Here is a 16155-nt window from a genome sequence, read left to right on the forward strand (position 1 = left end):
TAAAAACCTATAAATTGCTCAAACACCAAATTCTCGCTACTTTTTTAAAATTGTCCCATAAAACTTTTTGCTCCCTATACTAATTCGAGTTCTCATTGACATCAAAAAGTTGCAAAAATGTTATCAAACCTTAAAGAAAAAGACAGCGCCCCCATACAATACAAATCCAAGAAAAATGGCCAATAACAGCTTGCTATCGAAGCTCTTAAAATGTTATCAAAAATTATTTTAATTGTAGACAATATTGATTAGTATAAGGTTTCTCAATTTCCGAGAACTATCCTTATGAACGATCCTTTGAACTTCCGTGAACTATCGTGACTCATATGACAAATTTAATAATTTCTGCTATTTAAGGCTGAGTAACAATTACGCAAGTTGGACGGCACAGTGACAACTGAATCTCTGTGAGACAGACGTATCGCACTTAAGGTCACTCACTTTTTGCCCTTCTTGGGACCACAACCAGGCGTCACTTTGTCGTCATTCTTCCTGGCCGAGTTGCGGCTGTTGGATAGAGATCTGGATGAGTTGTGTCTAGAAGAGGGATGGGATCCGAATGCACTCTCATACCTGGGATCTCCCGCTCTTTCCATCTCGGATGCCAAGTGGAAAGTCAAGTTGCGGATGATACATATGCAATTCTCCACAGCCTGAAAAAAACCTAATGAAACCTACCCTTGAAATCTATACTCTTACATCAAATTCTATGACCATGGCGATAGGAAATTATGAGCATAGATTTATTTCTATAGGAATTTCTATTAAATTATTTTGCGACCGTTTTCTGACAACCAACAAAAAACGATCTAACATAGCTGGTAGGTTGCCAGAAAATAGCTGCGTTAGCTTCGTAGATCTATAGTGCCAGAACGAAAATGAGAACTTTGAGTTCTTTCTACTAATTGCTGCAATGTTATATTTTGATTACGCATCTGTATAACTTATTGCTGTTTCTATAAGCTGACCTCAAATTACCTTTAACTACTCGCTTGACCTTATCTCCATAATTGACGCAAAACTCATTTTTAAAGTAAGGAAAATCATTTTTTGAAATTGAAAATCACGTATACCCGAGCAAACTTGAAGTGAACAGCAAAAAGCAAAGTTAAATTGCAGCATGGGAACAAAAAACACAAGTGACAAACAAGTGACCAAAATCATCACTTTAATTTGAAATAAAAAAACATGAAAATGTGTGAGTAGATCTTCAAAAAAGACAGCACCCGAATACAACAAATTCTTTGAAATGTAAAAACAAGAAAGGGCCAATAATAGTCCCAGCTATTACTTTGCGGCTATTAAAAAACTAGACAGAAATAACTGGCAACTGATTCGGAAAACCATTTAGAAAACAACATGATCAAGTAATAGGTAAAACCATGCTCACACTTTCGCTATTTTTGTAGGTTAAAAAATTACAAGAGATTGGTACAAAAAATTGTTTGCAAAAAAATCCCTGCTTATACCCACAAAACGTATTTCAATTTTAAATGATTGGAATAAATCAAAAGAATAGCCAACAAACTGCTAAAACGCAAAACAGCAGAAAAACTTCAAATTAACATAAAACATAAAACGCATGTAATTACCAATAACCTTAAAAACACTATCCAACCAAGATTCCAGTTATTACTAGCATAGCTGGCAGATTGCCAAAAATAGCCGCAATAGCTTTGTAGATCTGCCCTCTCAATACCATAGTAATAAAAAGGATAAAAAACTTTTTATTAAATGCTGAGATGTTATATTTCCCTTAATAATCTGTTTAACTTATTGCTGCTTTATCTACTAGTTGCCGTCAAATACCCTTCAATTTGAATGGCCCGCACTCCCTTGAGCTTATTGCTTTGAATTTAAGAAAAGAAAAATCAATTTCAGAGTGAGGAAGTCATTTTTGAGAGGTAAGGTCGTAACATTGTGACGTCATATGGTCGTAACAAAAATTTTGACAACGGAACAAAAACCAAGAGAAGGCCAAAAATCGCTTCTCAGCTATTAATAATAACAGATTGCCAGAAAATAGCCGCAAAAGCTGAAAATATCCGTAATCTCAAAACAGAAGAAAGTAAAAAAACAGACAAAAAACTTAATCTTTTCATTAATGGCTGCGATGTTAAATTTTGATTAAGAATCTTTAAAGTTGTTTCTATTAGCTGCTCTTAAATAACCTTCAATTAGAATGACAAGCACTCATTTTTGAGACTGAGGTAAGTCATGTGTGACCAAAAATTTAATCACGCGAATGAACAAAAAACTCTATTAAAAGTGAAAAATGACGCCACGCACGCAATTCAGTTGAAATTGAATGAACGAGGAACAAAAAGCAAATTTGAAGTGATTGTGGCGTCATATGGTCCTACCAGAAATCATGACGACGAAATAAAAAAACAAAGCATGACAAGTCTTGACGAACAATTCAAAGAATTTTCATGGAATAAACAAAAACTATACCTAGAACGGACTATGAGTGAATTGGGAAAACCATTTCCAAAAAAGTAAGCTGAAAAATTAAAAAACAAAATCGAAGTCAAAGCACCGCATGTGAACAAATAACCACCAGCAAGTAAAAAATTGATTCAAACAGAAATTGGGCCTAGAAAGAACTATGAAAGGATTGGGAAAAGCATTTAGAAAAAAATCAGATGAAAAATTGAAAAACAAAATTGAAGTCAAAATGCCGCATATGAAAAATAAACCACTAGCAAGAAAAAGAAATTTGGTTCAAACAAGGCCTAGAACAAAAAATCACTAACGAGAACGCGAAATTTTGTTCGAACACCGTTTTCTCACTCTACTTTAAAATTAGAGCAAAAAATTTCACGCTTGCTTTTTCGCTCATCTTACTGTTTCGGCGTGACCAAAATCACTACTCATTTTGACTTCAAAAATCATGAAAATATATGAACATATCTTGAAAAAAAAGACAGCGCCCCAATACAATTCAAATTCTTTGAATTGTAAAAACCATGAGAAGGCCAATAATAGCCTCTGCTAACAAAAAGGTGGTGTCTTTAAAAACTCCCGCAAAATTGACAATTATGAAAATTGGAACTAAACACACGTGATAGTAACAACGATTTGATTCGGTAGCTAAGCAATGATTTAATAAAAGTAAATAGTTACTCAATTTCTCCAACCGACTATTGCGCTTCCATGACATGCAACACCAACCTTAGAAGGCACAAACCTACGACTGCAACTGCCACTCGAACCTTAGTTCAAAACCTAACACCACCTTGGTTGGAAGTTATTAAAATGTCAAAAAGTGTATAACTTGGATTTTAGAAAGAAAGGCGGACCCCCAACCACCCATTTAGACAAAACAGCATCCCCACCCAGTCACCGGTGAAACCCCAGCCATTTCGGTCAACCAGCTTCCCCACCTAGACCCCGGTGGGCCCGCCGCCATTGTGCTCAACGAGATTACCCACCCGGCCAGCGGACAAAGCCCAGCGTCTTTTCTGTGAACCAGCATCCCCAACCAGGCACCGGTGGAACTCCCTGCCATTTCGGTCAACGAGCTTCCCCACCTAGACCCCAGTGAACCCTCAGCCATTGGCCAACGAGCTTCCCCACCGACCCCGGTGGACCCCCAGCCATTGTGGTCAACGAGATTATCTACCCAGGCAGCTCGTGAACCAGCCTCCTCAGCCAGGCACCTGTGGAACCCCACGCCATTTCGTTCAACAAGCTTCCCCACCTAGAGCCCGGTTGAACCCAGCTAATGTGGTCAACGAGATTCCCCACACAGGCGACGGCGGAACCCCTGCCATTTCGGTCAACGATCTTCTCCACATAGACCCCTGTGGACCCCTAGCCATTGTGGTCAACAGGATTCCCCACCAGCAGCTACAACCAACGACAAGCAGCCTTCACCAACCTATCTTATTTCCTGGCGAAACAGGATTCCCCACCAGCAGCTATCAGCCAGCAGCAGCGTTCTGCAGCAATTTTCCAGGCCAACCAGGATTCCCCACCAGCAGCAGCGTTCTGCACCCAATTTCCCGGCTAACCAGATTCCTAGCAGCAACAACCAACGACAAGCGGCATTCCCCAACCTAGTTTTCCCTTGGCCAGCCGGGATTCCCCACCAGCAGCTACCAACCAGCAACAGCGTTCTGCAGCAGTTTTCCTGGTTATCCAGGATCCCAGAAGCAGCAACCAACTATAAGCGTCATTCCCCAACCTAGTCTTTTTCCTAGGGTCACAAGGATTTCCCACCAGCAACTACCAACCAGCACCAGAGTTTTGCAGCAGTTTTCCTGGCTAACCAGGATACCCAGCAGCAGCAACCAACGATAAGCGGCATTCCCCAACTTAGTTTCTTTTCTGGTCAACCAAGTTTTCCCACCAGCAGCTGCCAACCAGCAGCAGCTTTCTGCAGCCGTTTTCCGCGCCAAACAAGTTCCCCGGGTACGTCAACCAGCCATCATCAGTTTCTGAACCTCAATCTCCTGGCCATCCGAAATCCTAAGCAGCAACAACTGGGATCCACTTCAACAGAGCACCCAGCTTTTTCCCTCGCTATCACAACTCACATATTGTCCTGATGCCCATTGATTGTATGTGACATGCAATATCATCTTTTCAAATCTGCAGAAACGAAGTTCATTTTGATCACAGATTCACAGGGACAACATTTCAAATCCTGAAACCTCAATATCCAAACTCTTCCCGGCGCAACTATCAAAGACGTATATAACTTCGTTCCCCCTATCAATCAGTACTCTAAAATTATATTGTTTATTGGAGGTAACGACTTGCAAAACGGCTGCAAACCTTCAAACAAAATGCCAACTGACATTTCAAATCAGTTAATTGAACTCGCAAATTTCTTAACCGAGAGAACCAAAGAACTATTTCTAATAGGAATACCAGAAACAAAACAAAAACCAAGACCAATCTGCAGCCGTTAACGAAAACCTCGAGAAGGTGTCCCACAGAACTCGTAGTCACAAACCGCAAGTCAACTGGAAATACAGAGGAATCAGACAGCATATATCAGGTGCAAAATACTTCAGTCCTAAAGATCATCTTCACCTCAACGAATCTGGTTGCTCAAATCATCACCGCCTTATCAAACAAAAAATTCTGTACAAGGGTTACAACGTAACGTTGAACAACAGCGTTAATAGCAAAATTTCCGAATGCAAACGGAATTCATGTACTTGCCTCTGCTCAACTTGGTAATTTCGACAACATAAGTTTTTTCAAATTCTCTTTCCGTTAAGTGTTCACAAGACTCCTTGAGGTTCCACTTCAACTACTTGAAAGAATACTGGTTGATTCCATAATATCTCAACTAACTGTACCCAGGTTCCCTGAGGTGCCGCTGGTCAGTTAGCAAGACAAATCTCCTAAAGTCAAAGGATCTCATACTTATCCAACTTAGTAGTTCAGATTTCTTGTGAACCAAAATATAAACATCAAACAGTCAGCAAGAGTTACAGCAAACTAACACAGCTTCAAAAAATATAGTATTGAGCACAACAACCTTTTCCATTGACCAAAGAAAAACATTTACCAACGGACATCTATATGTAAAAGTTTGTCATGCCTGCCAAAACCGTTGAAAGATTGCGGAGCTTTCACAAATACTGCGTTTCAAGCATAAACGACCTAATGGACGACATTTCAAACGATGAGAACCTGCAATACAACGAGTTCTTAGAAGGAGAAAAGGAAATTCAACAGTTACTATCTGAATTAGAAAAGACTAATGAGTTTCTCCTATTCAACCTAGACAAATCATAACACTGTCAGTTTTTAGACGAGATCTTAGCAGTCAAACGCGACTCACGCAAAAAACTTTATGGTTCGAAAGAAGTTTAAAGTCTGTTATGATCTTGTCGACAATTCAGCAGATACAGACAAAAGACGAACAGCGAAATGACTCAGAACAAAGACAGATTCCTCAGGAAACCTTCTCAGCTTCCACAGGTATCACACTTAGTTCCAATCAACCGACAACGTTTCCAAATCTAGAAATTTCAAACCTGCCCTTCCATGCAACAACTACCAGAAATTTATATTACCAAAATACCTTTCCACATCAACATCAACCATCAATTAGTCTGGCAAATAGTCAGGGCCACACAGAGGCAACAATTTATTACTACCCCGATCTCATCAAGAAGCCTCCCAACACTAAAACTTGACACATTTAATGACAATTCACTGATTTGGACAGCTTGGATAGTTATTTGAGTCTGTCATTGATTCGAGGCCACTCAGCACCACATAAGAGATGAAGCACCCACAATCACTTCTCACTCTCACTGGACAGGCAAAGAACTTAGTAAAAGGCTACGTATGCAATGGACAATGCTATCACCAAGCTTTAGCCGACCTCAAAAACACATGGCAAGGCAGGCACCATCGGCAATGCATATTCAGAAAAACTTGCATCGTTTCCAAGCCCCTCAACCCAGCGCGCCAAAAGACTTTTAGCATTTTAATAAACGACTTGGTATATACTTTTACACGCCTGGAATACGAACATTATCTGAAATCAACAATGAATACGCAAGTTGCAATACAAAAATTACCTTATAACCAACTGATTGACTGGAGCAAACATGGTGCACAAAATCAGATGGAATCTTCCTCCTTAGAGCAGTTCGCGGAATGGCTCTTTAACTGCCGAAACCTTCGAGAACTTAGAACCCTTTTCCCAAAACAAGCTGATCAAAAACGACTCAACAAATCCTGGACGCAATCACTCATTATGGGCATGCCCACTCTAGATATGCTCAAAATCAACTTCAAGGTACACCAAGATACGTATCCACGCAAGGCAAGAGTTCCTTCATGCAGCCAATTTCAACTTTTAATAAAGAACGCAGTCAAAATCAAAGACAGTTAAAGAGTTCCAGAAATCAGCTAGCACAGTTAGGAGAGGAACCTGCAGAGGTTCAAAGTGTCTATTCGAGGACAGCGACCACAGAATATATTTGTGCAAAAAGTTCAAAAACATGTCCTTTAAGCAGCGTAAGGACGCCATCTAGCAACTGAAAGCCTGTTTCAATTGCCTTAAATTAGGACTTTCAAAGAAATGCCCATCAACGCACAGCTGTAGAAATTCAACAAACGTCATCATACACATTTACATGAGTCGAGTCAGTCAGCAAATTCAACAAAATGCAGTCCCACTGCATCAGATGGACGTCCATCACTTCTTCAGATACTTCCCGTAACACTCTGAAGGGATGGTATCAACCAAATCTCTATTTTCATTGGATGTGACAATTTTGACCTCATTGCGCCTAGATAGATTAACTACGGTCCTCCAAACACACCAAGAGCTATTCAGGCAGAACTCTGACGGATTGCGTCAGGCAAAACTGATCTGCCTTCAGCAGTAACATGTCAATCTCAAATAGTCAAAAGTGAGTCTACAGAGTGCTGCGAAATAGACGACATTCCATACCACGAAGTACGCAACAGGTACAAAGTTGAAAACTTGCCGTCCAATAAGGACGTCACAAAACCAGAGAGCAATAAACGGGCATCAGAAATTTTAGCATCCACTCTAGAGTTAAAGGAAGGACAATACCATGTTGGCCTTCTATGGAACAACAATTCTGACCTGCCAAATAACTTCCCCCGGCCGCCAAACAACTCAACGCGCTAGATAAGTGCCTAGAGAGAGATCCGGAACTGCTAGCGAAATACAAAAAAAAAAACGATCAAAGAAGATCAGAAAAAGAACTTCATTGAAGAGGTTCCCCTAGATAAAACGAGTTCAAACATTTGGCAAATCCCGCATCACCCTGTCATAAACCCTAACAAAGAAAAAATTAGAAAATTTTAAATGCAGCATCAAAATATCCTGGGAGGTTCATTGATTAGTCAACTCAAGCCAGGGCCTGACTTGATGCAAAACTTGACCGGTGTTTATCTACAGATTAAGGCAGAAAAAGGTTGCCATATCTGCAGACATTGAAGGTATGTTTAAGCAAGTAGGTCATCCACTATAGGACGAAATTTTTACGATTTCTATGGAAAAAAGAAAAGACAGTTTGTTTCCAATCTAAGAGGCACATTTTTGGAGCGACGTGCTCAACAACGTGTTGCAATTTCGCCCTACGACGAACAGCAGAGGACAATTGTCAGCAGTTCCCTTCAACCTCTAAGGTAGTCTTCCAATTCACTCGAAACAATGAGGTCAATCCCTCAAGAGGATCAAAACCCTAACGATACAAAAGAGCATACAATGCTGCCGCCTATTCCAAAACATGGAGAATTAGACAAACAAATATCAACAATTGATACCGAGAGAGTTTTAGGAATACAGTGGTCTGTGTCTAGAGACTCCTTTGTTATTAACAGCAGAACATTTAAAAATTTAGTCTAGAGAACCCCACCCAGAGGAAAAATTGGAAAAGTGTTTCATCGATCTACGACCAAATTGACTTTATTGAGTCCTTCACCGTGCGATTAAGAACAATCGTGCAGTACATCTGGCATTCAGGAAAACAATGGGACAATCCTTTACCAAAGCTTTGATGCAACCCTGAAGTCAATTATGACAGAAATCAAACGTTTCTAGTATCGAAATACCACGATTCCTGTTCATTGACAAGCACCCAATAAAGAATCTACTTTACATATCTTTTGCGACGCTTCTCTAACAGCAATGTGTGCCGCAGCATATCTAAGAACAGAGCATACCGATTCAACTTGTTTAATCAGTTTTATAATTGGCAAAGCAAAAGTTGCCCCAATTCGACAGCAAAGTATATCTAAACTAGAATTGGCAACAGCTTTCATTGAGTTTGGGTAGCCCATTTCATAAAACAACAACTTGATGTAACAATTGGTAAAACCACATTTATGCCAGACAGCGCAGCGAAACTAAAATGGATTTACAACTCCAAAGAAGGACACAAAATGTACGTAGCCAATAGAGTTGCCGAAACTCTACAAGCATCTTCACCATCAGACTGGCGTCATAATCCAGGAGTCTTGATTACAGCTGAAGACGGAACAAGAGGGCTAAAACTAAAACAGTTCAAAACTGAATGTCGTTGGTTTAACGGGCCTCTTTTTTGAAGCTTGACCCAACAATGTGGCCTCCGACAAACATCCCAAAAAAAATCATTTGGCAGCTTCAATCACTCTCAAAAGCAAACCAGCCCCTCATTGATCCCAAAAGGTTTCCAAGCTTTGAAAAGCTCAAGTTTTCGCCTTTGTAATTTTGTTCATCAGCAACCTCAAAACTACAACAAGAAGTTTCCACCTCACCACAAAGACAGTCCCTATGAGCAAAATATATCTACTTCGACACTTCAAAGAACTCGAGGAAGAATCGGATTGTCTTCGCAAACACAAAAGCGTTCCAGCACACGCTAAAACCAAAAATTCTTACCTTTCAATTCCAAGGACGGAGTTATAAGAGCAAATGGACGCCTTGCTAAGGCAAATCACCTAGACGAAAGCATGCAAACACGAATAAATCTAAGCGGCAAAGAACATATAACTTTTCTTATGCTTAGATATATTCACAACCACAATGGATATACAGGACTCGGCCATCGCCGCTTCATTGTCCAGCATTCCTTTGTGATCAGCCTTCGCTCCAACTTACGAACAAAAATTAAGGTGTGTTTTGGTTGCCGTCGACAAAACGCAGTAGCAATGCAACCACAAATGGCACCTCTGCCAGACTTTAGAATTCCGAACATTGAAAACTTTATTTATAAAAATACAGGTGTAGATTTTTTTGGTCCATTCTCAATAAAGACCAGCGAAAACCTGTATCCAAAAAGATACACCTTCATCTTCAAGTGCCTTACCACAAGAGCAGTTAATCTAGAACCAGTTATCAATTAAGCACTGATTATTTCATTCAAGCGATAACAAGATTAACTGCCCGACGAGAAAAACCCTCGCCTCATTGTCTTTGATAATGGTAGAAATTTCGTGGGCGCCTCCCGTGAACTTATTACAAAAATAAACCAATTCGACCAGCAGAAAATCAGTGATCGATTACTGAAAGACACAATCAAATGTAAACTTATTCCACCATACGCATCCCACTTCGGCGGAGCATGGGAAAGACTTGCGCAGTCCTCAAAACGAAATTTCTACTCAGTGATTAGTTATCAAACGTTGACCGAAGAAAGTTTTCACTCGTTTATAACTCAAGTTGAAGAAATCCTCAACGGCAGGCCTCTGACTTACGTTCCGGACGACGGTTTGTCGTATCACCCAATCACGCCAAACAATTTCCTTGTCGGTCAACCTCACAAAAGTTTGGCGTAATTATTGTCAATCACTAAAGATTACAACAAGGACTGGAAGTGTATTGCCCTTTCACAGCAATTCTGGACACGACTCCTGCGCGAGTTCATACCCACAATGGCTAGGAGACCCAGATGGATCAAAGATCAGAAGCCTCTCGACGTTGGTCACCTTGTATGGATATTAGAAAACATGACTCCATGAGGTACTTGGCCCGTCCGTATAGTGGAAATGTTGTTTCACAGCATTTATGGAAAAGTTAGATCATGCGAAATCAGAACTGGGTTCGGAAAACAAACAAGACCAGTAAACAAGTTGGCACTTGTAATTATTGAATCGGAACAGACAAATTCGAAGCAAGACAGTTACTAAACAGTTTAATAAACAGTTACCACATTCACAACATTCAACAAATCATTAACCCTTTTTGTTTTGACTACAACGCCAAAACGAGGGGGACTGTTACCAACAAGGTCGTGTTTTTAAAAACTCCCGCAAAATTGACAATGATGAAAATGGAAATAAACACAAGTGATAGTAACAAGATTTGATTCGGGATAGTAACAAGATTTGAGTCACGATTTGATTCGGTAGCTAAGCAATGATTTAATAAAAGTAATAGTTCTCAATTTTTCCAACCGACTACTGCGCTTCCATGAAAGCCTTAGCTATCGCTTCGCGGCTATAAAAAACCAACGGTTAGAAAAAGCTGCACTGTGCGTGAACAAAGAATCAGCTCGATCTCGAAAACAGCAGTATGAACAAAAACCACTATCTTTTCACTCCTTTCTCAAATTTTGTTCCACACTTAGACCGCTCCAAATTTTTTCACGCGTTTCATTTTCTCTTTTAAAAATCAGTTTAAAAATACATCTCCAATACTGTCTGAACGCAAATATGTTAAATAGCTTTGATAGCAAGCTATTTCAAGTCTACTCTTGGTTTTTTTTTCAGTACAATTCAAAGGATTTGAATTGTATTGGGGCACTGTCTTTTTTAGGAAACGAAGAAGAGTAATGGTGACGTTTTTATTACGACTCGAAGGTTACGAATACGTCACCATTACTCCTCTCAGCTATTTAATATATTTGAGTTCAGACAGAATTCGGCCCAAATGATAGATGTATTTTTTAAAGACTTTGTTCTTCGTCTGAGGTATCTTTGTTAGATTACCCAATGTTGGCCACTCTTAACTATTAAGCTAAAAAAGCAATTATGACTGACCCTTCCGCTGACTTCATTCTTCAATATGGACAGATTGAGTACGTGGATCAGGGCATCTATCAGGTGCCTCGTCTGTCGCATTGTCTGTCTGTAGTCCATTCTGTCCGCACTCAGATTTCTAAAACAGACATTTGGTATAAATACCATCTCACCTCTATTAATCTTTCACACCTATTATGGGGTTACTCTGAAGCAAATATCATGCAGTCATAATATAAAAATGCCTCCATTCCTACAACAACGTTTGCAGTTATTAGCTAGAGATCCTAGAAAATTTGGCTCCATCAATTTAAATCAGGGAAGATTTCCAATTTTAATTCATGCATGGATAGCTTGCATATAGACAACGGGTAGAAAATTTCATAGTAGCATTTTCTCATTAATCGATTGATAAACACCCAATATTAACCTCCGAATGACCTGTTGATATCAAATAGTGGAAAGAGCAGATCCTGAAACATATCCTCCTAAAACCGAACCAACCTGAGACAGCCGGTGGCATTTCTGAAGAGCATGCTCCACTCTGGTGGCATGGATGTGTGAGGACTGGCGGGGGTTGATGGCTTAGAGGGCAATGTAGCACTGTCTGAGCCCAGGTAGGTGTTATGCTCGTTCTCATATTCCAGCCAATGAGATTCAGGCACCACAGCTCGATCCACTAACACTTGTAGTGCTTCACTCACGATCTCCGGTTTCACGTCCTACAATGTGTCAAGTAAACCTTTAGGCATGAATTGAATTGCCTTGTTCATACCTGATGATAATGGGGAGAACAATAGCTTGATTGTCTCTAATTGATTGAGAACCCGATCCCCAACAAATGTGTTTGCTAATTCACCTGTCATGAATTAATGATTTAATTTTAGCCCCCTGAGGTCTCTTGACTGACTCCAATTTAATCAATCATGCCATTCTACTATTTCGCTTCATTATCACTGTTATCGCTAATTTGATAATTGATGCATAAAGGTGGTCAACAGTCATTTTGAAAACTTTGCAGCATCATTTCTGGGATCCCGAAGAACCCATATCTCGAACTTCATTATTTCAACACTTCTTGACGGAATAGATTTATTAATTGATATTCGATGTAGGATTAACACCCCAGTAGACAGCACCAAAATAGACCCTTTAAACAGATACCGATCACGAGGAACAGGAAAACAGAGAGTTTTATGTAGAAATTTCAACTCTTCTCTTGAAAAATCATACCACAAAGGTATCGAGTTTGTTTAAAGTAGAATAGCATTCCTTAACAAACGGATAATAGCTAAAGTGCAATCAACTCTTATTCTAGCAGAGAAAATATCCCCATTTTAACTTTTCTAAGAGACCGTAGAAGTCATTTAGCGACCAGAAACATGAAGCACAAAATCCTATCAACAATGAGAAAATCAATTATTGCAACAAATGACTTCTTAGACGTGAATTCAGTAACTGCGTGAGAGTGATCACTGATAAAACAATTGACAGTAATGCATCTAAGAAAATTTGATACAAACGACAGCAATACATCCTGGAGAATTCAGGAAAACTTTGGCTGAGATTAAATTCTGCGAGCTTTCAAAAACCTGCTCAGCAAAAGCTTAGCGAAAACATCAAAAATTGAATGAAAGGTAAACAGCCCAAAAGGTACCGGTTCAGATGAGATGTTCCAAAGTACTGCGCAACAGAGCTCTTGGATCTCGTGATCTTTGGAAGTTCTCAGAATTCGCACAATTATGGGGATGCAGCCGTGTCTCTGAATGGCCAACTGAAACAAGTTATAGTTATCATTAAATTAGTTGTCTTTTAACTCCTCAATTCACCACTAAGGAAATATAAATTGACATTTCACCTTCGCCGAACTATTGAAATTACTGTATACAAACGTTCCACAAGAAAGGAGTTGTCCTGTAGAACATTACAGGGTCAGCTTTTGACCAATTGTCGAAATTCCAATGATCAAATGTTTCAAAATTTGACAATCTTGGAAGAAAAGGCATACTTTTAATTAGACCAGGTCACTAATTAAGTTGAATCCTAACCTTGTTCTCGATTGTTCCTTTTCCGAATGACATGTTCCTAAGTATTCCCAACAGATTCTTCTTTAGCTCTGGCGATGACTCTTCCAGCATCCTGGCAATGATGACGACTCCGTTGTTCTCTCTCGTCTTCACCTTCATCGCTTGGTCTTCAAACGTCAGGTGCTGCAAGTATCCGGTAGCGTTCAGCACTATCCTGGGATCTTCGTGGTCCAGGTAGTCCAGGATTTCAATAAGGGTTGGGTTTCTCCACCGCTGGTCTGAACACAAGTTTATTTCAATAGACAATTTAATTGGTCTTAAGCTTGCCCTTCGAATAGCTTCGGAAAATTTTTATATTTCTCTTAATGTTTTTGTTCTTAGCGATTTTCCTTTAATTAAACTGACGCTGAATATGTGGATCTGCAAGCTTAGTTGAATAATTGGAGTGTAATAAATTACACGTAGTTATACTTCTAATAACGAATGCTCAATTTCGCACCTCTTCCGTGTGTGTTCTCTCCCAAGTCAAACACCATAGGAGCGCCACTGGCATTCACAGGGGGAGGATATCCACTTCCAGGAGGAGGGTACTGTGACCTACTATGCACGCTGGGTGAGTGCTGGCCCATAGACTCCATGGGGCTCATTCTGTTACCGAATTGGGGTTGTGGGGATGACGCGTCGATCATTAGGGTTCCGGGGTGGTTAGGCGCACCTGCATAGCCTCCATTATGATAGCTGTTTTGGTGTGGGTACGTTTGAACTTGCATTGCGGCGATGTTATTGCTATTCAAACTTCTCGTGCTACCGTTATTCTGTCTAGAACTCAATGGGACCCGATTGCTACTGTTATCGTTCAAGGCCTGCTGACTTCCCAATGGTTGTCTTTTTGAGGCACTCTCTGAAGGTCCACTAAGGTGACTTAAACTGCCACCTGTTGCTCCTCCGTTTGAGAACTGACGAGATGAAACAGATCCTTTGACCGAATCAGAATCTGTTGGCTGTTGTCGAGGTTGCTGACTAAATTGACTGTGGGCACCGGGACTTCGATAAAACCTTGGGTCTGAAAAAAAAAATCGGGAATTAGTGCAATTAGTACAGCGGTAAATTTTGCTGAGCTTTTGTGTTTCAGGAAATTATATTAATAACAGGTCTAGATGGAAATAAAGCCAGCAATAGTCAGAAAATAGGCGCCCCTGACCACACTGTGTACAGAATGAAGCAGTAAGAGGTTCCATTAGAGTGCCACACACTCAGCTGACCTGATCTCCTTGAATAAAAGTGAAGAAAAGTCATTTTAAGAGTGCGCAAAGTCATTTTTGAGAGTGAGGTAAGTCGCTTCCGATCAAAAACTGGATCGCGCGAATGAACAAGAACTCGCTCCACTTAGAGTTAAAATCGACGTCGCCTACTAATTCAGTCAAAATTTCATGAATGAATGAACAAAAAGAAGACTTCAAGAGAGTATGACGTCATATAGTCGCAAAAAAATTTTACGAAATAAAAAACATAGTATGACAAGTCGCAAAATTCAATTAACCACTGACCACGACCCTAAATTTGCAAAAGGTCGTGACGTCATATGTAGGTAACAAAAATCACACATAGATGTCAAAATGATTTTACGCAAAAAAAAAGGAACAAGCTGTGAACTAAGACAACGCAAAAAAGATTTTTGTTCGAAGAAAAAAACATAGGTCAAGTTAAGACACTATTGAATTTTCATTGAATAAAATAGAGAATAGAACTAGAAAGGACAGCAAATGGATTGGGAAAACCACATGAAAAAAACTAGCAAAAATCAAAGTCATTGTCAAATTGTTAAAAAAAACACAATCGAGAAAGCGAACTGTTAATCACACACCAATTTTCTCACTCGACTAAATTTGAGTGAAAAAATCTACGACGCTTTCTAGCTTCACTTCCTGTTTCAGCGTGAACAAAATCATCACTTCAATTTGACTTCAAAATGTTGAAAATGTTTGAACAGATCTTTAAAAATGACAGAGCCCCAATACAATTCAAATTCTTTGAACTGTAAAAAACAGCAGGACAAGTCCTGAACCACAATTCGAAAAATTACAAAAAAAATCTTTGACTAAACAAAAAACTAGACCTAGAAATGACAAGGAATTGATTCAGAGAAGCGTTTAAATAACCGATGCAGTAAAAACAAGACAAAATGCGACAAAAAATCTCAATCGATAAAGGGAAATTTTGTAAAAACACCGTTTTCTCGTATTTTTTAAATAAGAGTGACAAAATTTAACTCAAAAGTACTCGGTTTTTCGCAACACTTCCTGTTTCGGCAGGACCAAAATCACTACTCAAATTTGTTTCAAAAATCATAAAATTGGGTAAACATTACTTTAAAAATTTGATCCAATACTATTCAAATATTATGAATAGTAACGGAGAGCCCTAAATAATAGCTCTTGATAGGCTGACGGCGGCTATTAATTAGTAACGACACTTTATGACAACTTCCATGACCTCAGAAAAGTCTCAAAATCTTATGAAGAGCAAAGAGCAACCTATGGAATTAGCATTGGGGAATCGTTTTAGAACGGCATCTTACATAAACGCCGACTGCATAAAAAGAACTAAAATTTTGATTGATTGATTGCCATGGAGATACCGATCGTCTTTTTGAAGAAATTTTAAAAACCGTGGGTCC

The 16155-nt window shown here is 39.5% G+C and overlaps 2 protein-coding genes across 5 annotated transcripts in view; both read right to left on the minus strand.

The window, feature by feature from the left end:
- Window positions 1–16155, minus strand: part of LOC142353214 (uncharacterized) — a 712302-nt gene that overhangs the window by 436262 nt on the left and 259885 nt on the right. The window lies entirely within an intron of this gene.
- LOC142353233 (uncharacterized) overlaps window positions 1–16155 on the minus strand; it is a 137995-nt gene that overhangs the window by 25060 nt on the left and 96780 nt on the right. For all 4 annotated transcript variants that reach the window (XM_075405465.1, XM_075405464.1, XM_075405463.1 and 1 more), the window contains exons 9-14: window positions 13978–14541; window positions 13500–13756; window positions 13109–13225; window positions 11956–12173; window positions 11473–11590; window positions 442–653 (exon numbers count right to left, since the gene is read on the minus strand). In XM_075405465.1, the coding sequence (XP_075261580.1) occupies window positions 442–653; window positions 11473–11590; window positions 11956–12173; window positions 13109–13225; window positions 13500–13756; window positions 13978–14541 (1486 nt within the window). The remainder of the gene's footprint in view (window positions 1–441; window positions 654–11472; window positions 11591–11955; window positions 12174–13108; window positions 13226–13499; window positions 13757–13977; window positions 14542–16155) is intronic.

This window comes from Convolutriloba macropyga, chromosome 14 (genome assembly GCF_964194025.1).
Source record: "Convolutriloba macropyga chromosome 14, txConMacr16.3, whole genome shotgun sequence".
Taxonomy (NCBI): Eukaryota; Metazoa; Xenacoelomorpha; order Acoela; family Convolutidae; genus Convolutriloba; species Convolutriloba macropyga.